We start from the raw sequence: 20,276 nt of genomic DNA on the forward strand, positions 1-20,276 counted from the left end.
TGTGGTTCAGACCTCGTCCCCATGATAAACATTTGGTGCATTATGAAACAAATAATATGATAATGGAGACCTGCTGTACAGCAGCAAAAATCTGATATCAAGTACGAATGGCAAAACATTTTACTTACAAAACCACAGCGGATGCTCTTTCATGTTCTCAAATACTTACACAGTGTTGTTAAAGGAGGAGGTGATGCCAATTTTTTTGCTCTTAACGGCAAAATGAGCATACATTTTTCAAGAAATATCTGATTGTCAACATTGTTTTTGTATTTTTCAATATTTTTTTTTATAAATGTTGCATATCTTTGTATCATTGCATTTTCATTTTTCATCCTTAAATCAGACGTTAGATAGATAATCATATACAGACGTAACTCAAGTTATTACATCAGATATTTGGTTTCCTATATTAAAATGATGAGATGTGACTATTTTTTTTCATTTGCAACTGTCTAATTTACAAAAAAGTAAGTAAACAATCTTGGTAGTGGCTTAATTTATTATTGAAAAATGTCAACTCAATTCAAAATTGTTATATATTATTGTATTATTTATATGTTTACTTTATATGGCATATAGTTAATATGCTCTTATTTTTTTAAGATAGCAAAATGGTTAAGTTGACTAAATCCATATTTTCTCATCCAAAAAATCTACAGTATGAGATTAATAGTTGAGGCTTATCGCCTCTGATCATTTTCTTCTCTTTAGCTATTATTTGCAATTGTTGCTCTGTCGCGCATGCGCAGCTCACAGGTATGTGAGAAGAACAGGAAGCGAACATTTTAAGACCCCGTCACAGATGTTAAAATTTCTGCTCCACCCGATTCTCAGTGTGTGACACCAGCCGCTCGACTTGTTGGAAGGTTATTACGCAGATAGAACAGATAGATATTGTTAAACCCGCGGTTTGTGGTTCACTAGTAATTGAGAGGTCCTCGCTTTCTAATCGACGGATTGAGTACGAGTTTAGGGCGTGTTTGAATCTCAAGTGCCGGAGACACAGACTGCCCCCTCCTCCTCCTCACTGGATGCTAGCTCGGTAGCCTTTGCATGTCGTTGCACTCTTAGTTAAAGTTGACTTGTAGTCTGCGGTTATTTTATTTATTCGGAGGTCAGGAGAGAAGAAGATGGGATGTACTCTGAGCACGGACGACAAGGCGGCGCAGGAGCGGAGCAAAATGATCGACAGGAACCTGCGGGACGACGGAGAAAAAGCTGCTCGGGAGGTCAAGCTGCTCCTGCTCGGTAAGAGAAAGATGGATGCACGGGGGGAGTGGGTCTCTCTGTGTTTGCTGGAGGGAGACTTTACAACTTCCTACTGTATGTTTTAGATGAACATAGGCCGTTGCATGTTAAACATGTGTCTTTAAATGCTGAAATTAAAGTTGTATGTAGCTGCGTGACGCTGATCAGAGAACCAGGCGGCAGAGTTGCAGACATTTCGGGCTTTATTTGAATGACAAGGTGGTGGTGCAGTTAGCCAAAAAGTTTGGGCTGCTGTTGTCCCAATCGTTTCCCCATCCGTAACAAATTAAAACAGGCACAGTCTATAAAAAAGCGTGAGTTATCGGTAATTATTATTACTCCTGCTCAGATCGCCTTTACCCTCCAGTAAGTCCGTAAGCTAATTTAAGGCAATTAGCTGCTTAGCTAGTTCAGCCTCTCGGTGCTAGCTTGGATTAGTTAGCTAGCATAAAGCTTAAAATGTCCGAGCTGTTCTCTCGGCAGGTCTGCCTGCGCTGTACGTCCGTGTTGTGGTCGTTAATGTGCCAGATTGCGTCCATTTATGTAACGGAAATGATAATCTCTAACTGGCGGCCCTCCTGCATCACAGAAATGAAACACAAAACTAACGCGCTTCAGGCCTCTTTCATTCAGCACGCCGACCTGCAGGGCAGATAACATCAACAAACATTTGATGCATGTTTTAACTGAATGCCTTCAACACGACGTAAAAAAAAAAGACATCTGACGGAAGATGTGTGAATTCAAAGGATGTCAGATATGCTGCTCAACAAGTCTGAAAGGCTTTACCACCTGGGGAGAGCTTCTATATGATGTACTTCTAGTCATCCAACAAGAATCTACTCGTTTTATCTCATGTATGATACATGATAACTGCATGCCCAAACTCCCTCTAAATTTGGTAATCTGATAAAAGCACGACGATAGTCATTTGGATTTGCTGACTAGTATGCAAATTTGTTCAGAAAATTCAGTTTTTCCCACAATCAATCATACCTTACACTTATGTGGGATTGTTTCAGAGAAAGGTGCCACACCTTCTCCTGTAGCTGGTGTGTATTGGCAGCTGTCTCATGGTTGCATGGTGGTAGAGGTTGCGTATCAACCTGGCTGCTGTGTTATGCTTCTGTGTCAACTTTACTCAAACATAAGATATCAAGTTGAAACCTGCTTGCTGTCTGTAAGTCTCCAATAATGCAGCAGTGTTGTGTATCTTTCCGCTGATCTCTGCTGGTGCACCACTTCTTCACACATGCAGCTTCACAAACACTGTCTTATGCTGATCAGATGTGGTCTGTTTGTACATATTTGCATCATTTGAGATGATGATTTGAACTTTTATGGCACATTTGTCTTTCCTGTCATGATACACAGTATCTGATACAACATTAGTTATCATCTGTGATATATATTGTATTTAGCATCCAGATTTATGGTTTTGGATGTCCATTACACATTATGCATTTCTTAGGCAGGCAGATACATGCTTTGTCACTTTTTTTAAGGCCTGCTGCCCTGGAGGTTTGGGGTAATACAGTAATCTGCAAATGGCATGCTCTTGCAAAGACTGTTTTGAGCTGTAAGGCGCAGACACAGCAGATGAAGACTAGTATTTGGTTTTCTGTAGCTGCATCTTTGCACAAATTGAAGCAGCATCAGAGGAGATGCATGCTTTGCTGCAGATGTGTCTGCGTTTCATATGGAGTACTGTGTCCATCCAGTGTAACGCTGTCAAACATCTTCGTTCACAGACAAACGTGAAACATTGATTTGCTTCTGTTCGGCCTTTCAAGTTTAGCTGCGGGTTTGTGATTGCAAATTGAATCTAAAGGATGTTGTCGGTAATATTGCCTCTGTTGTATGCCGCTGTTTATAGTATGGGACAATGAATTGATGAACATTGCTCCTCACCTGGGAGCTGAGAGTCCCTGTGGAAGCAATATAATTAAAATGTTCTGTGCTCAGCTCAACACACTCCTGGATCTCAGAGGGAGCTGCAGAGCTTGGTGCGAGACAGTTTACAAAACACAAATTCAAGTGGATGTCAGGGCTACGCAAGTGCATACCTCTCGTATGTTGATGCTTCCCATCCATGAGGCCGGGGTTGTGGCATCAGATTGTATTTTGGTACCGTGTAAATCAAAAGACTCCTATGGGATGCAGCTGAGTCCAATCAGCCCAATAAAACCTGAGGTTGTAACCTGGGGAAATGTAAGCTGTGTATAATCTCATTGACTAGAGGATCAAGTTGATTAATCCAATTGCTCTGAGTCTCCACTAAACCCGGCCTCAGACGCCTCTGCACAGCTCTCTGTGACATATTGGCTGTTAATAGATCTAAACTTTAAGAGAAATATGTGGAAAAGGGATATTTGGCAGAAATGGGTCATTTCTTTGAATGTTGGGGATTAAACTCCTTTTCAGCTATTGACTTAAATTTGTGTCTTGGCCAGTTTTGCGGGGGGGCAGCACACTTCCCTCTCAGTTATGGCACCTGTCATTCAGTGGGAAACAGGGCGATGAAGCAGAACCATTCACAAAGGCCTGATGAAACTTTATGTGTATATTTTTTCACTTAAGCTTGTTGGCAAATGACAGAAGCGATGCGGGTTACAGACACAAACCTGAATAATCTTTACACTGAAACTGACTAATGGAGCTTCTTTGTCACAGCAAACATTGTGAGAAATAATCTCTGCAAACATTCGTTTGGAGGGTAGATGTTCAGGTTGAAATTGTTAATTTAGGAATTTGTTGTTTGAAATGAGTAGTTTGAGTTTATACATCTGACTCTTCATCTCACTTTGGTCACTTTTACTTGCTTTGTACTTGTATTGTTTATTTTGCCTCCTTTGCCTCTAAAAATAATGCTCTCTCACATGGTCCGCTATAATTTGATCATCTCCTCCGTCTGTTTTCCAGGTGCTGGAGAGTCTGGGAAAAGCACAATTGTGAAACAGATGAAGTAAGTCTGAATTATCTGTGAAGCATTTGACAATGTATAAAGCACCACTCACTTCTTGTATTTTCTTGTTAAAGGGAATTAGCACACAACACGTTTTTTTTTTCCCATCCATTTGAACTTCCTCAAACTGCATAAAGGCAGTCTTTATGTGCAGCAGGTCACTTTAGAGATGTTACATCAGAGATTCAGCAGTTCACTGACAGCAGCAGTAACATGATGTCTCATACTTTGTCATCTTGTTTCGTCACAAGAGCTGTAATTTTCTGTCTTCTTTTAAAGGCGATAAGTTTATTGTTGCATTTGAATGTGCTCATTATGGGCGACTTGTGGAAACGTGTAAATGGAGTATTTAGGTGTTTATGGGGATTTTTGTCTGGATTTAGACACCTTTTATCTAAAAAAAAAAAAAAAAGTTTGACTCCAAAGTTATAATTCAACAGGGGGCAGCGCAGGTGCCATTTTGGGTTTTGGTGGATAAATTAAGATGGGTCATTATCCAGGTGGCTGTTAAATGATTTTAGACTGCATTGCTGTGTTATTAATATGCATGAACTGAGACCAGCGTTGACCTTAACTTCCACACACTTACTGTGACATCAGAGCACCTTTGGCAGCTTCTGCTCAACGGTGTCAAACAAGAGAACCACTGCAAGTCTGTGATTAATTTTAAATGTTCAGAATTAAGTAATAAATATGTTAACTTTTCAAAGTCACACTAGCAGCTACAAGTTGTTACTTTTAATGCTGTTTTGTAATTGGTTAAATATAGGTTTTGGTAAATTTCTGGTAAGTTTTCTCACTAATTGACAGATATCTTAATTTTGGATGTTTATCTTTATTGGCTTGCAAGTTCGTATGAAAATAATAGGCAACAAAACACGACAATGTTTTCTTCACAATTTGCTTTTGCTGCCCTCAGGTTGTCTGTAAAGTTTAAACTAAATACATTTACTGTAGTCATGAATAAAAACTCTTGATCTTCATTAATTTTATAGAATTCTCTCTTAAGAGTTCTGCTATCATCTCCCTTAATGGTCTGAGCTCACTTACAGTGCGCCTCAACTCAGTAACTGTACAGTTTGTATTTAATCAGAATGCATACAGAGAAGAGCAGAGAGTAGAACTACTTGGAGATAACTGATGATACCCCCACCCTTGTTTGCCAGAATCATCCATGAAGCCGGCTACTCAGAGGAGGAGTGTAAGCAGTACAAGGCCGTGGTCTACAGCAACACCATCCAGTCCATCATTGCCATCATCAGAGCTATGGGACGCCTCAAGATTGACTTTGCTGATCAAGCCAGAGCGGTGAGAGCAGGAAAACCAACTTGACCTTTGCACTTTACTTGGAACATGTGGTATACATTTTATGTGTGTAGCTCAGTACTCAAAGGTAATTGCTACATATACCATTTTACACCAAGAGGAGGGTTTTTAAATGGGTTTTTGAAGGCAGATGCACCCGTTAAAACAAACCCATTGAAGCCTTTCCCTTTGAGTGTAGTAGCAGGATAATTGTCACTGTCCCGTGGGCTCAGACTTATGGGTTCAGCGTGTGTCTCTACTATAGGCTGTGTTTCAGAAAGCCGTTACTCTGGGATGGTTAGGCTCGTTTGCTCGTTTTGATTGATAGGCTTCCAGCTGTCCTGGTGGCAGGTTTTTTTAAAAAAAAAAAAAGGATCTCATTGCTGTCAGTTTCAGAACCTCCATGTTAGACGTTGAAGTTGGTAGATGTGTATTTCCATAAAGAAAATGTGAGCCATGTCCCTTTTTGGGGCCATAACCACAGCATTCTCATTGAAAATGAGTTTGTACTTCCTTGTCTTGTGTTCCCATTAATCCTGAGCAAGACTAATAATAATAATAATCACGCCTCCACTGAGTCATCTGACGCTGATTAAATATTTTCGTAATGCACATAAATGGCAGATGATGTTTTTTGGTTGTTTTTTTTATTCTTGAATGGGGCTTTAGTATTTTGTTCCACACTTTTCGATGCGCTCCCTCCTTAAATTGTATCAGGTAACTGGTTTGGTTTGGTTTAATGTCGCATCCAAAACCTAAATTAAATCTGTTCAAACTAAACTGCGATAGCTGTTCACGCATCCTTCAGTTAATTGTACAGACAGAAGTTCAGTCCGTGACTCATGATGACTTTTGCAGTAATAGGCAGCAACACTCTTTTTTTGGATTTTGGAGACCTTGTGCTTTTATTCAGCATTCAATTCCAACTGGACTCCTGTTTCATTTTGTTCTGTTATATTTTTGGCGTCACAAAAGACTTATTCATTGCCACCGCATGACTACCTTGGCTCTGTCACTGTGACTGGAATCAGTGCGTCATTCATTTCTCTGTGTTTATCTCTTTATTTATCCAAGTCAGGAGGTTTGTAGGTGCAAGAAATCTTATTTTTACTTTATTAACGGTGACTCTACTTAAAATGGGTACAACTCATCAGGGTCTACACAGTCACACTGAAATCCAGTGGGATCTTGCAGCTGTAAATGAGATCAACAGATTTTTCTCACATTGTTCATATTGTTAATAAACTGTTAACTACTTTCACCTTTCTTGTAAAATTTGTATGAATTGAAGTGAAAAGGTGAGGTTTTTCTTACATGGATGTCTCTGTAGGATGATGCTCGGCAGCTGTTTGTTCTTGCCGGTTCGGCAGAGGAGGGCTTCATGACCGGCGAGCTTGCCGGAGTGATCCAGCGGCTGTGGAAGGACGGCGGCGTTCAAGCCTGCTTCAGCCGCTCCCGGGAGTACCAGCTCAACGACTCTGCTGCATAGTGAGAAAAACAAACGGGGGACAGTTAACTTGGCAGTTACGCTCATTCTGAACTCAACTGTTTTTAACCCGCTCTCAATCTTTTTGTCTCTTGTTTGACTTTTTCCTCGTAAAGTTACCTAAATGACCTGGACAGGATATCCCACGCTTCTTATGTTCCCACCCAGCAGGATGTGTTGAGGACCAGAGTCAAAACTACTGGTATTGTGGAAACACACTTCACTTTCAAAGACCTGCACTTCAAGTGAGTACAACTCCCACAAATGTCTTTACTTTTTTTTGTACATGATGCCCAGTGCTGGCATGTTGCATTCAGAATTTATCTCCGACATGTTCGGTGGTTGTTTGGCCAGTGAAATGAAGGGTTTTGTGACTGAATATGAGTTTCTGTTATCTTGTGGTCTTGTCTTGTGTCTCAGCACGTATTCGTGCGTCTGTGATAAGAGTTCAGCCCAGGCTGACACCGTTGCTTTAAATCCTCGTTGCTTTTGGCAGCAGCTGAAAATCACCATACCTGCACAGATGAACGTTTGCTGCGGTGCAGTTACTCAACAGCGAGTGTGTTTCTGTGCTCTCAGAATGTTTGATGTAGGTGGACAGAGGTCAGAGAGGAAGAAGTGGATCCATTGTTTTGAGGGGGTCACCGCCATCATCTTCTGTGTGGCTCTGAGCGACTACGACCTGGTGCTGGCCGAGGATGAGGAGATGGTAAGACCTTTCCTACTTCGCCACACTTCCTCCACCTCTGAGTCTGTGGTCGGTTACCATTGTGCATCTCTTCTCTCATTCAGAATCGAATGCATGAGAGCATGAAGCTGTTTGACTCCATCTGCAACAACAAGTGGTTCACAGACACTTCCATCATCCTCTTCCTCAACAAGAAAGACCTGTTCGAGGAGAAGATCAAAAAAAGCCCTCTTACAATCTGCTACCCTGAATTTGCCGGTGAGTCACAGACACTTAGATGCAGAGCAGATGCTGTATGTTGTGTTTGGCTGCTGCAGATAAACCTCTGACCAAGTTCATGCGGTGTTTGGAAGTGGGAGCACAGGGCTGGTTTGTATAATTGTTTGTCATTACTTTTGTTCAAATTAGAAAACAGAAATATCCAAACAAAACATAAAACCATTCTGCCTTACATTTAGTCCTTCAGTTAGTAAAATTCAGTCCGTCTTCCTTTTGTGGTCTCTGAGGTGTGACGGAGTAAACGGGACACAGAGACATTCTTTAATCCTCCTCTCTGCTATTGACCTGTGTGAGCTGCCTCATGTTTAACAATACATCTTTGTCAGGCCTACCAATGATTACTGAAACTCTAGGCTAGCTTTCGAGTTCCTAAAATGCACAGAGGATAGAGAAGCGAGCAGAGAGGGAGCTAACTGGAGGAGCTATAACTGAGGATGCTCTCGTTTATCCCTGACAGAGGTCTTGTCGACACTCATGGGATCTAAAGATGCAGCTGTGTCTCATACGTTAACGGTCCACACTAACATGGATCTAAAAACAGTTTAAATGACACCAGTTTAGAGTAACGATTCTAAAACAGGGATTTTTATTTTTTATTTTTATTTTTTGCCCTCACCTCCACGTGGAAGGGACTAAAGCAAAGTTTGTTTGATGGTTGTTTGGTCTACATTTCATGTCGTGCTTCTCGTGATTGGGAGTTCTGATGGGCTCACCCCCACATGGCTTATCTGCCACACGGGGTCACAAACTACAAGCACTGTCAGCTGTTTCTGTTGCCATTAATGTAACACGATGATACAAGCAGCTTCTGGTGATTACATGTGTTTTGCTTACCTGCTTGTTGGAGTTTCTCCTCACGCCTTCTCCGCTGAGTCTGTCACAATACTGCACACTGGAAACATCATGATGACGTGGCTGTTCTTGGCAACCTTGAACCAGATTCTGTTCAGTTTCCTGAGCGCTGTTTCTTCCCCATTTTCTCTGTGATGTTTGTATGTTTATTTTCCTCGTCCAAGCTTTGCTGCACTGTGACTCCGCTCCTTCTGCCCTCATTGGCTGTGATTTGCTGACTTCTCCAGGATAATTAAGCATTCTTGATTTTCTGTCATGGACTGTTACATCGTCACGAGTCTCTCACATCGCAAACTTTCCTTAAACTGTAAACGGAGGAGTAGAGAATAATCAAAAAGGCGCTTAAAGAAGTGGTAGAGTTGAAATTGATGCACCAAAAATTCCAGATTGAATAAATATTTAGCTGCTCAAGCTAGCTCCCACAGATTCAAAGTTCCTGTTTGTTCACCTGCAGCCAGTTCACCTTCATACAGGCAGTTAAAGAGTTTATTTAACAAGGAAAAGTTTATTTTAGCTTTACTGATTGTTGGGGCTACTTGGAAGGATAGTCTCTTAACTTAAAGTGCTGTACTGCTTGCTGATAACCCTGCAATTCAAAACGTTTTTATGGCATGTGCTGTTTACTGAATACACATATTATCAGAAAATGACTGACTAATGAGATGCTCAGATCATTTATGGTGTCATAATGGTATCGAGTGTGCAGCTAGACAGTAAAGAGATTACATTCTGGCTTCTTTTTGTTTTTTAAGGCTCTAACACCTATGAGGAGGCTGCAGCGTACATTCAGTGCCAGTTTGAGGACCTGAACAAGAGAAAGGACACCAAGGAGATCTACACCCATTTCACATGTGCCACCGACACCAAGAACGTGCAGTTTGTGTTCGATGCCGTCACAGACGTCATCATCAAGAACAACCTGAAGGACTGCGGCCTTTTCTAAAGGTACAGTCTGCTCCTGCACAGACGAGCTGAACCACTCGAGTGTCACGTCTCTATCTGACCGCGTCCTCTTCTTTTTGTTCAGGCAGCCAGGCGGTCGACTTACCGAGTGACTTTATTCAAGTGGAGTCCGAATGGAGGAAACTTCACGGAGCCTGCTGAGACCGTCACTTTTAACTTTTATTAACTTATGTTCATATCTGAAAGTTTTAAAAACGGTGTGTAGAGAAAACATTTTGTGTAAAATATTTGTACAACAGTTTATGGCCAGGGATTTTTTTCACAGTTTTTAAAATGTGCTTGTTTTACCTTCTTATTTAGATTTTTTTTCTTAATATAAAGGGGGCTTTTTCTTTTTTTGTCCATAAATGAACACTTTGTTTGTAGTTGCTCGTGCCTTGCATGCCTTAGTTCCAGTGTTTGCTTTTTTTCTTTTCTGTTTTGTGGATTAGGCCTCCGTAGTTGCCGCCATCCAGTTTTTCAAAAACCCAAAATCCATATGTTTATCTTTTTTTCTCGCTTCTTAATTGTCGCAGCATTTTTGCCTCCTTGTACAAAAAAAAACAAGCAAGACCAAGTCACTCTGCAGACCAGTTCACTCTGACGCTGACATACTGTGAGAGCTGTGTGGAAACTTGTCCGATGTGTGGTTTGCATGTGTGTCATGAGCGAGAGCTTTGTTTTGATTGAAGCCAAATGCCCGTGTGAGTGTTGGTATGTGTGTGTGTGTGTGTGTGTGGATGTTTGCACAATATAAAACAAAGGGACTTTTATTCCTCTACTTGTCATCCTCTTTCAAAGTTTTATTTTTCTAAGTGACCAAATAGAAGCTACTCGGACACAAATGAGCGCACGTTGTTGTGTGCTGCTTCAAACATTCCTGAGTGAAACATTAAGGAAAGAGAAGCTTTGAGAAGAGGATGGCAATGGTGGCCTTGTAGCAGACGGTAGGACCATACGTAGATCTGTTCAGTGCGTAGACAGACAGCGAACGGGTTACAGGCGCACTCTTATCGATTAGGATCTGTAATGGTTTCAAGTTGCATATCGCGCCCCCCCCCCCCCTCTCTCTCAACCCTCTGATTCCATTGGATGGGGACATTAGTGGACTAATCTCCATGATTTTGCTAATAAAAGAGTTGTTTTGGTGAAACCACGGCAACTTGTGCAACAGACGTGTTTTTGTCTTCTTTTTGTGGCTCTTTTTTTTCGCCTTTTACAAAGAGAAACACTGAACATCCAGAAATGGAGCCAAACCCATCAAGTTAATGCATTTTTATAAGATTACTTAGATTGTTTTTTTTTTTTTTTATAATCACCTTAACTCATTTATCAAGATAACTTTAAAACGTTACCCTTTGCTTATATATTTGTTTAAAAAAAAAGTTGCATCCATACAACACAAATCTGAGGCTTGTATGATTTATGCTTGTATATAAAGCTCATAAAAAGTTTTTTTTTTTTTAGTTCATCATCCACTGAAGCAGGTGGGAAGATGTCATCAAAAGCTTGAATTCATGTCAGTGGACTTCAGGTGGTCAGTCAGAAATGTTCAAGCTGAATATTAAATGCATTCAAAATGAGAAGGTGATAATAACCACTGATGCCGTTTTAACCTCTGATTAACTGAGCTGTTACGTTGTTTGTCAGCTCTGTCTTGTTGTAAATGTCTCCGCCTAGTGGATTAAATGAGGGGGGACAACTGAAGAGAATCTAATCAGAGGTTTTAATATAATTAACAGAGATTGCTTCATACAAAGATATAGGCCCTTTCATATGAAATCTTTTGGAAAAGGATCAAGATTAGAACTACTTAATATTGATTTAGAACGAGATAGTGAATCTCTACCAAGCTGTGTTGATTTAAAACGAGTCCTTTTCAGCATTCGCAAGCTGATCAAAGGAATTATCTAAGAGATAGTGATAGGATTATTATAACAACTGTCATACCCAGCCTTTATTAGTTTTTAAAAAAATTTATATAGATTTAAGACGCAGAGCTGATTGCAACTAACGGCCCACAAATGGGTCGCTGCAGTGCCAAAGATGACTTCTGTCTCAGACTTGGCTAAGCCATCACTGCTCAAGCACAATGATTAGGTTTGAGCTGAGAGGACACTATTTTTAGGAGGCATTGTGTGATTTTAAAAGCTAATTGCAGAGTGATTTAGTTAATCCGTAAAGCCCCTCCAGCGAGATCAAAAGTCTTAAAAGTCAAGGTGTGAGTTTCAGGAGAGAGAGAAAAAGGAGGAGAATGATGACATTTCTGATGACGATCACGCAGCACATCACTGCAGGCTGCAGCAGAGATTCAGTGCAAAAAGGAGACGAGAAAAGTTTATTTGTCTGGTAAGGAATCTTGCAATGTAATATAAATATTGAAGAAACACATTCATATTATCCGAACAGAGCAGAAATGAGTCATGACTGGTCCTCGATGACTGAATTCGACTCATGAACTGTGCACAACTCTGTGCCGTTATTAAGAAGCAAATAGTATTCCTCAATGTTAATTTCAATGTTCAAACAATATGTGTTCTCAGTAAATCAAAAATGTCACTGACAAATGTTACAAATCTTTAACAAGGGAAACGCACATTTAGTCTTTCTTGTGATGATCGTGTACGATCATTATTCAACGATTAGTGTGCAGGATAATTAAAATGTTTTTCCTGAACGTACACTTTTAAGTGTATGTGTAAGAAATGAGTAACGCTACATAAAATTAAATATCTGGCCTTTCAGAAATATTCTGTGACCAATGCAGCCATCCCACTTTTCAGTTTCCACGAGCCCTTTGTCCATAGTCTTATTTTGATGTGGTCATGAGTTGGCCAACGCTTTGCTAAATGAATAATGAAGTGATGTAACATGTTGTGTTGCTCATATGCAGTTTTATTTTATCTAATTTAAAGGCTTAGTAAGATTTAGTTATCCTGACACAAAATATTAGAAATAAAGAGTGCTTTCTTTTTCACATGAATGAATGAAAAATGGCAGAATAAGGGCTACTGGACTTCTTCTTGGATCTTGAAGATGTTTCACCTCTCATCTGAAAGGCTTCTTCAGCCTGAACTGAAATTGCCCTTTTAAAGCTCTTATGATTGCTATGACCTGGGTGACTGAGAAACTTCATCAATAGCATGAAAAGGCAAGTTTAAACTGAACTATAATGCTTTCTTAAAGCTTACCAAGTGCTCTAACTTAATCAAACAGTTACTGTAGACAAAAATGTCAACATTGTCAGTCATTCATCTGCACCAAAGAAGATTTTGATGAGGATCACCACATATGACTAAAGGGATACGCTGTGTGTTATGTAATGCCTACAGATCCCATCCTGCTCTACTGTCACTCACAGTGAAGAAGCTGCAGATTGAAGTTGTAATTCTCTGTGGGATCATCTTCATGAGCACATTGTCACATTGTTCTTACAGAAATATTCATTATTGCTGCTTCAGTATGAAAACGATGATTCATGCATCTTTAAATAGTTGTTAGGGGTGCTGCATTTTTGCACTGCAATGAATCATTCTGCACAATCTCACTCCTGAAAGTGTAATAGCTATTTTTGTGAGATGACTATGTTTTATATTTCCTGTTGCTTTGTTCACTTGACCTGATGGCAAGCCCCAACAATATATTAACAATTATTAAACCTACTCAACCACAAGTGACAGCAAAGCAGAAAAGTTTCCTCTCCCCTTATCTTTGGGGTTTTGTGGTTTTATTTAGTGACAATTTCCCATAATTCAGTATTTTGATATGGCTTTTAAAGGCAAATGTTGTTTTGGAGCCTTGAAATATTCTAATTTAGCAATATCTAAGCCTTTATTGTGAGAGAACTTTGTTTTTCTGATGTGGATCAACACAGTTTTCACATATTTTGGAGTGAGACTGCAATGAATTATCACTTAGCAGCTGACGACGATTCCACAACAGAACTGTGAAAGGTTATATCAGCTGAGCCGAGCTGGTTTTACTTCTTTTGTGTCCAACTGGTTTGGTTTGGAGTAAGTCTGGATCATGTACAGGTGTGCACGGCCATCCCGAGTTCCACTTTGTAATTAAATCTCATTGTGAGCTTTGAGAAAAAGCCAATGTGATTTACGTTTCAATTCCCTAAAGCCATTCAGTCTAATTAACTTATTCTCTGTGCGTGAGTGAAGCTGATTTTTAACTGCTGCACGCTCCTCGGTTTTTCACAGATGCCTCTCTGTTGTCTGTTCTTAAATATAAAATGACTTCCAAACATGGCTGCTGTCTCAGTAGAATTTAGACAGTAGCTTGATCTGTTTTTCCTTCTTCAGCTCTCACACATCTGTGGATGAAATAAAGGAGAAATATATAGGAGGAAGAGTGCGTTCCCCCGGTTGAGAGTATGTAAGTGTCTGAGTGAAGGTGACCCCCACTCCTCCTTCTCTTTGCTGGGCAAGAAAAACAACTCACTGAGCATTTCTTCCCTAACAACAAAACTAAGCAGAGAGTCAATGAAGAAGCTAAATCCATATAAGCTCTATTGAAATTCCCCCTCTGAGTGCACAGACTGTCTGGTGTTATTGTATTTTTGCCTTCTGTTGTTTGGCAATGTGCTTTAGGATGCTCATTACTTTCTGACTATAATGATGATATAAAGTAATAATATTATGTTTCCCCTTCCTGCCCCCGCCGGTGTGCACAAACACAGCCAGAAAAAGCATTTAGAGGCTCTCTCAGGAAGCCTCTGTGGATACTTTTGGTGTAAAAAAAAAAAAAAAAACTGTCAAAGTCTATTCTGATTTATGACATTTTGGCAGAAAGTGAAAGATTTAATGTTGCAGCTGATCAAAATACATTATTTTTCCAGAGATTTTTTTTACATCGTTAACAGGACAGTGAAGTCAAATGAGTTGATTTCACTGCTGTTTGGTGCTCCTCCACCTCACACTGAAGTGTTTGTGCACAGCCATCCACACACACACACGAAACTGTTCTCATCCTGTCAAGAGAAAATCTTAAAGAGGCAATGAGCTGCTTTAAGCGACTCTAAATTTAGACTTTCCAACTCAAAGCTCCGACAGCTGTTGGCGTTTCTCTTTGTTTTTTCTTATCACGCTTCCAAGAAAGGTCCAAAATAGTGAAACACTCTGATCCAAAAATAGATACATGAGTACAGGACAAAGCAACTTAGCATATGATTTGTCCTGTTTGCTCAAAAAAAAAACCCACAGCTGACGTAACAAAGAGCAAGAACTGTGTGCCAGATTGGTATTCTCTTTGAAAGTAGCTTGGGCTGCTGTAATAATTTATCAGAGCAGTAACTTTAAATGTTTGGGTATCAGAGTGAAAACCAGCCGTTTCCTAGGACGGCACGATGCCTGAACCCTGAGATACAGCATGCTCCAGTTCAGGCAACAAGACTCTAATGCTGCAGTTCTGACATTCACCAGCAGAGTAATAAATAAAGCAGGGATTCATTTCCCCTCAGGCTGTATAATCTCATAATCCAGCCAGTTTTCTGGATTATACAAAGCTTTTTCTGATTATTGTAGCTAAACTTTAATATTAATCTAGTCTACATAACAATCTTCTTAGAATAAGTGACACATGCATTTGCTGTGGCCCAAACATACACTATGACCTACATGCCAAGACACTTAAGTAAGTAAAGTGAATCCACAGTTTCTCATGGATTATTCACTTTCTGCAGATACTCAGGGGGCTGTGTACTATTAATACTAATATTGTTTTATAAAGAGGACACCAGCAAAACTAAAGCACACACATGCTCTTAAAACATTTACAAAAAAACAAACAAACCCAGAGGCTGAGAGTGGCAGTTAGACAGACTGACATCCCCAGTAGATCTGCATGAGCTGCTCTTGCCTTTTGCATAAAATATTGAATGAAACTTTACTTCAGAAAGCCACACAGTCATGAAAAAGTAACATCAACAGAAGGATTTCTCATTTTCCAATGGACTTCATAGTAATTATGTAACTGTAAGCAACTTAAACTGGGAGGATTTTAAAAGCCGGATCTGCAAATGTTGGGTGTGTCTTTCCATTTCAACAATAAATGAGTGATAAATTCATCTGACTTTCTCTCTTAACCTATACTTGAGTTATCTAATATATATATTCTACAAACATGTTTCTAAAAAGGTAGAAAGCCGTCCAATTCCTATTTCTATGAACATAATATTGTGATTTACAAATCACTCAAACCCTTTATTTAAAGAAATTTTAGAAACCCAGTGTTGAAGCCAGTATATTCTTAATCAGTTTTTCAAAAATATGTGATAACTTGATTTTCAAGTCAACAACAAATTATTTAAAAATCGAGGAACACCACCTAGTTTGAGATCTAACAACTATTTGTGATATTTGGCAACAGATCAGGAAGATGATTTGTATTTAAAGGAGCATCACAGACAGACTCTCAGAAGTGAATATGGCCTTTAGCATAAAAAATTTACTGTTTTAAGTTAGGGTTTAAATTATTTTCAGGTCACTCTGTTTTTAACTAGAAACACTGCTTAATGTTTTAGGAAACAGATAGTTTGATCAAATGTTGGCACTGCATGTAAACATGGGGTTTGTGGAGAGGGTTGTGTGTGTTCAGAGACTAAAACAACAAATATCTTTTAAACAGGTTCTTCTCACAAAACGGGGCTTCAGTATTACGATGTTGGTGTTGCCTTTAGGCTTATTCTATAAACAATTCAGTTGTATGCAGTATTACCAGAATATATTTAATTCACTGTAATTGCCTCACCCTGGTGAACCTGCAGTCTTCAGGGCCCCTGGGGATCCGGGCCCCAGGGCAGTTCGTTATTCAGCTATGGATAAAATATTTAGAGCATAGAGCTTTTTTTAAAGGGAATATTCTAACAAAGGCTGAATTGTTTCTTACACTACTCGTTTAATGTGGTTGAAAGTATGTTCTGCACACTCAGTCGCCAACATAAATCTGTTTAAAAAATCTTCTGAATCTCAGTGCTCCAAATAAACACAGGGTAAAGTTTCACGTCATGCACCGTCAACTGTTGCTCGTCCTTCATGTCATCTCCTGTGTGTGATCAGAGAAAGCCCGAGGAAGCGCCCCTGGCAGTGTAGTAAAAAAGAAGCGCCTCCCGTGTTATTTCCCCTCCTCTCCATCGCTTTACGCCGAACCAGAACCATTCATCTCTCCCCTCCTTCAGGCTTCACATCCGGGTCATCCGCCGGGATCTGTCTCTTGCGTCTCTGTGTGTGACAGAGTAATAATTATTTTATCCGCCGCCGTGCTGTACTGCAGCTCTCTACCCGACTGCGGTGCTCGCCGAGCGGACACTGCGCTTTAGCGTGCACCGGTGATGATGGAGCCACGAGCGCTGTGAAGCTGCAGCCGGTCGCACAAAGGCTGGGATGAGACGGTAGGAGGCTTCTTGTATGGGCTAGCCCGCGGTGATTAACTCGCCTTAACGATGTCGAAAAGCCTCAAGAAGAAAAACCACTGGACCAACAAAGTCCACGAAGCAGTGATAACGCGGGGGAAAGAAGGGGAGCTGGGGTTCGAGCTGAAGGGGGGTGCGGAAAACGGCCAGTTCCCCTACTTCGGTGAGGTGAAGCAGGGGAAGGGACTGATCCAGAGCGGAAAACTGGCCCAAGATGAGCTGCTGCTGGAGGTCAACGACATGCCAGTGGCCGGGCTCACCACCCGGGACGTACTGGCCGTGATTAAACACTGCAAAGACCCGGTCCGCTTCAAATGTGTTAAGCAAGGTGAGGTATTCTGAGCATGAGAGGGGGGCACGAGCGCACCGCCGCGCGGAGCGTGTGAACTGCGTTTGTGTGTTCGCTGGTTTGATTAAGATGTAAGCTAATTTGTGCACTCATCTGGCAGTCTGCACCAACTGGGGAAAGCGTGGACAAACACGGACCTCTGCTTAGGCCTGTTGGCTGGTAAGATGTTACAACGAGCTGCGATTACGGGTTCAATTCACCAGGATCAGCAACTGTAATGTTTTTTATCGCAGCCATTTGTTTACCACTGTGTCGCTGGTTCGATGCCACAGCCTGGAGGGGGTGTGTCCGCCAGGCTTGGTGCCACAGCCTGCGGGTTTCTCCTTATATAGGTGGAGGACTGGGCTCATCTCAGCAAACAGGCCTGCGCTGTGGATCAGATGTTTCCTATTTGCTGCTGTACTGTCTGATCAACATGGCATACTCAAAATCACTGCTGCCTGCCAGTCCACGCTACTGTTATTCCAATTGTGCACTGATGAGTAATTTCATATTGATCTTCTTTGAGACCAATTGGTTGATCTCAATAAGATTGCACAGCTCATTTGCACTTATTGTTTTGAGTGATTATTGTGGGCTGTAATGTGTCTGAGCACCAGCGTGGGTTTATGGCAACAGAGCTGACTGAGTGACCTGCTTCTGTCAGCCAGGGTGAGAGCCAGCAAGGTCTGTGCAGCACAAAAGTAGCAGCGGAGGAGGTATTCATCATTCAGCACACTCTGTGGGGCTCAGTTTAAAAGCCCAAATAAGTGGATAAAAAGGCTACATTCTTCATATAAGTCTTATAGTGGCTTGATTCTGGGACAGGGGTAAAGCAAGAGATCAAAAGAGTTTTTATTTTTCTGACGTTGCAGAGTTTGCTCACAGAGGAATCGCCTTCACACATCCTCGCTTGACTGCTGTCTCTCAATCTTTGTGTTTCCATGGGCTGCATCAGTGTGATTGATTACTGAGTTGGAGCTGCTGACAGAGTAGTATGGTCCTGGGAAGTGCAGGGGGATAGATGCTAATGTATATGTAGCAGGCAGGTCTGTTCTACTCCTCTCCTCCTCTCTTATCCATTTAAACATGAGTCTATCTGTGTATTGAACCACCCACATCACCGCTCTCCAGATGAGCGAGGTCTTTGCTAAGAACGTCCTTCGGCCCTCTGCTTTTTGTTCACAGCTTGCTGTCCCCTTCACTGTGTATTTTTCTCTTCTCTTTTCACCCTTTGCTCTCACTGTCATATTACTTTTTAACTTCCATCCAGTGGAGTATATTTATGGCAGACAGCTACTGACACAGTCACATCCTGCTGAGGGATCATCTAGAAGCAGTCCAGTCAAACGGCTCTGAGGCCACACATATAGCCAAAAACAAAACAAAAAAAAAAGTCACCAATGTCCGAGTCCACAACCCCCTGATACCATGCAAACACGTGCACACTTGCACATTTTTATGGGCCTTTTTTCAGTCTGGCAGAGTGTAGAAACTAAGTTTGTGTCCGTGAAGGAGCATAGCAGTCTGGTGGACCTTCAGAGGGAGGCCTCCTCTCACGTACTGTTTTAATTGTGCTCATCAGAGATTTTCAGAAATGCAATGCCACGTTTTCATTGTGCAGTTACCCAACTGGATAGAGCACAGTTCTGCTTTGAAAATATGCAGACCCCTGCGCACCTTTTCTCTGGTACAAATCTGTTTATCTGTGGTGCTGCTGCGTCCTTTCTAGTCGGAGCTCTGATCACAGACTGTATTGTTTTCACAAGTCCTGTGTTGGCAGGTTGTCTTTTTCCCAATGTGCAGGTGTGAGTTGCTGTAATAATGCATTAAGTCAACCGATAACAGTGTCTACATGCATCATGAGCTATATAACTAGCCATTAAATGAATTAGTCCATCAATCAGCCATGCACACTATTTTGTTTTTGCTGAGGATTATTTAAATGTGATCGTGGAATCGTGAGGGAAGACACAGAGTTCGAGTGAGCATCTCAAGAGGACTGTTATTTGTCCCCCTGCTGTGTGTGAGTGTGTGTGTCTAGCAGCTTCAAAGGTTTCGCTTCTCTGTCTTGTAAATGGATTTGCTCCAAACAGATCCCAACTAATGTCAGTAAAGTCACTAGATAATCAAAACAAAACAAAAACATGTCTTCATTTTAGTATTCACAACATTAACAGTTAGTTTACATGTTTTCAGGAGCTGTTAAAGGCCTTTTTTCACGAAAGATGCTCAGAGATGCCACAGTGAAGAAGAAAATTAGAGATTGCTGAAATCTGTTTAGCTGCTTCCATCTCAAGGTACTGGTCTTGTTCATGTGGGCTGTGAAGAAAGCCACAATTATTGCAATAAAAGGTTGTTGTCGATCCTATACCATGCAGTATATGCTTATACTAAAAAAACTCATATGAATACAGGTTTTTTTTTTAAATGCTGGTCTGAAAATGAGCTTATGTCAATCTATATGTAATATTTATTAGGCAGGAGGTCTCTGCAATGTTCACCTCTTCATCAGCAGCAAGTATGGGTGAAGTGCAAACGGCTGCTCGGCTCAGTGGAGCAGATTTATGGAAGTGCAATGAAGATCATAACTGCAGAGAGGTGTTAGAACAGTAAGGAGAGGAGGGAAGTGTGAATAAATGTGTGTGAATGTGTGCGTGTGAGTGACAAAGTGAGAAGGAGAGGTGGAGTTTTAAGAAAAGAGTATGGTGAAAGTGTGAGGAAAAAACACGATCCATCTTGGTGTTTTTTTTGTCCAGATTA

The 20,276-nt window shown here is 40.9% G+C and overlaps 2 protein-coding genes across 5 annotated transcripts in view; both read left to right on the top strand.

Annotated features, from left to right (window-relative positions):
* Positions 1 to 754: 754 nt before the first annotated feature.
* Positions 755 to 10,943, top strand: LOC140306960 (guanine nucleotide-binding protein G(i) subunit alpha-1). 2 transcript variants are annotated; one of them, XM_072385617.1, is made up of 9 exons: positions 755 to 1,251; positions 4,174 to 4,216; positions 5,383 to 5,524; positions 6,852 to 7,009; positions 7,124 to 7,252; positions 7,587 to 7,716; positions 7,800 to 7,953; positions 9,579 to 9,771; positions 9,854 to 10,943. In XM_072385617.1, the coding sequence occupies exons 1-8, from the start codon at positions 1,134 to 1,136 to the stop codon at positions 9,767 to 9,769; spliced, it is 1,065 nt and encodes a 354-aa protein (XP_072241718.1). In that variant the 5' UTR covers positions 755 to 1,133; the 3' UTR covers positions 9,770 to 9,771; positions 9,854 to 10,943. The 2 variants fall into 2 exon arrangements, with proteins under 2 accessions (XP_072241718.1, XP_072241719.1); XM_072385618.1 differs by having other exon boundaries at positions 9,858 to 10,943.
* A 5,932-nt stretch (positions 10,944 to 16,875) lies between these two features.
* The window catches only part of magi2b (membrane associated guanylate kinase, WW and PDZ domain containing 2b), an 82,324-nt gene continuing 78,923 nt past the window's right edge, over positions 16,876 to 20,276 (top strand). For 2 of the 3 annotated variants that reach the window (XM_072385619.1, XM_072385620.1), the window contains exon 1: positions 16,880 to 17,513. In XM_072385619.1, coding sequence (XP_072241720.1) covers positions 17,216 to 17,513 — 298 coding nt within the window. In that variant the 5' untranslated portion in view covers positions 16,880 to 17,215. Of the gene's footprint in view, positions 17,514 to 20,276 lie in introns of all 3 variants that reach the window. The other variant, XM_072385623.1, reaches the window with a different exon arrangement.

Source organism: Leuresthes tenuis, unplaced genomic scaffold (assembly GCF_036924035.1).
Source record: "Leuresthes tenuis unplaced genomic scaffold, fLeuTen1.0.hap1 SCAF_5, whole genome shotgun sequence".
NCBI lineage: Eukaryota > Metazoa > Chordata > Actinopteri > Atheriniformes > Atherinopsidae > Leuresthes > Leuresthes tenuis.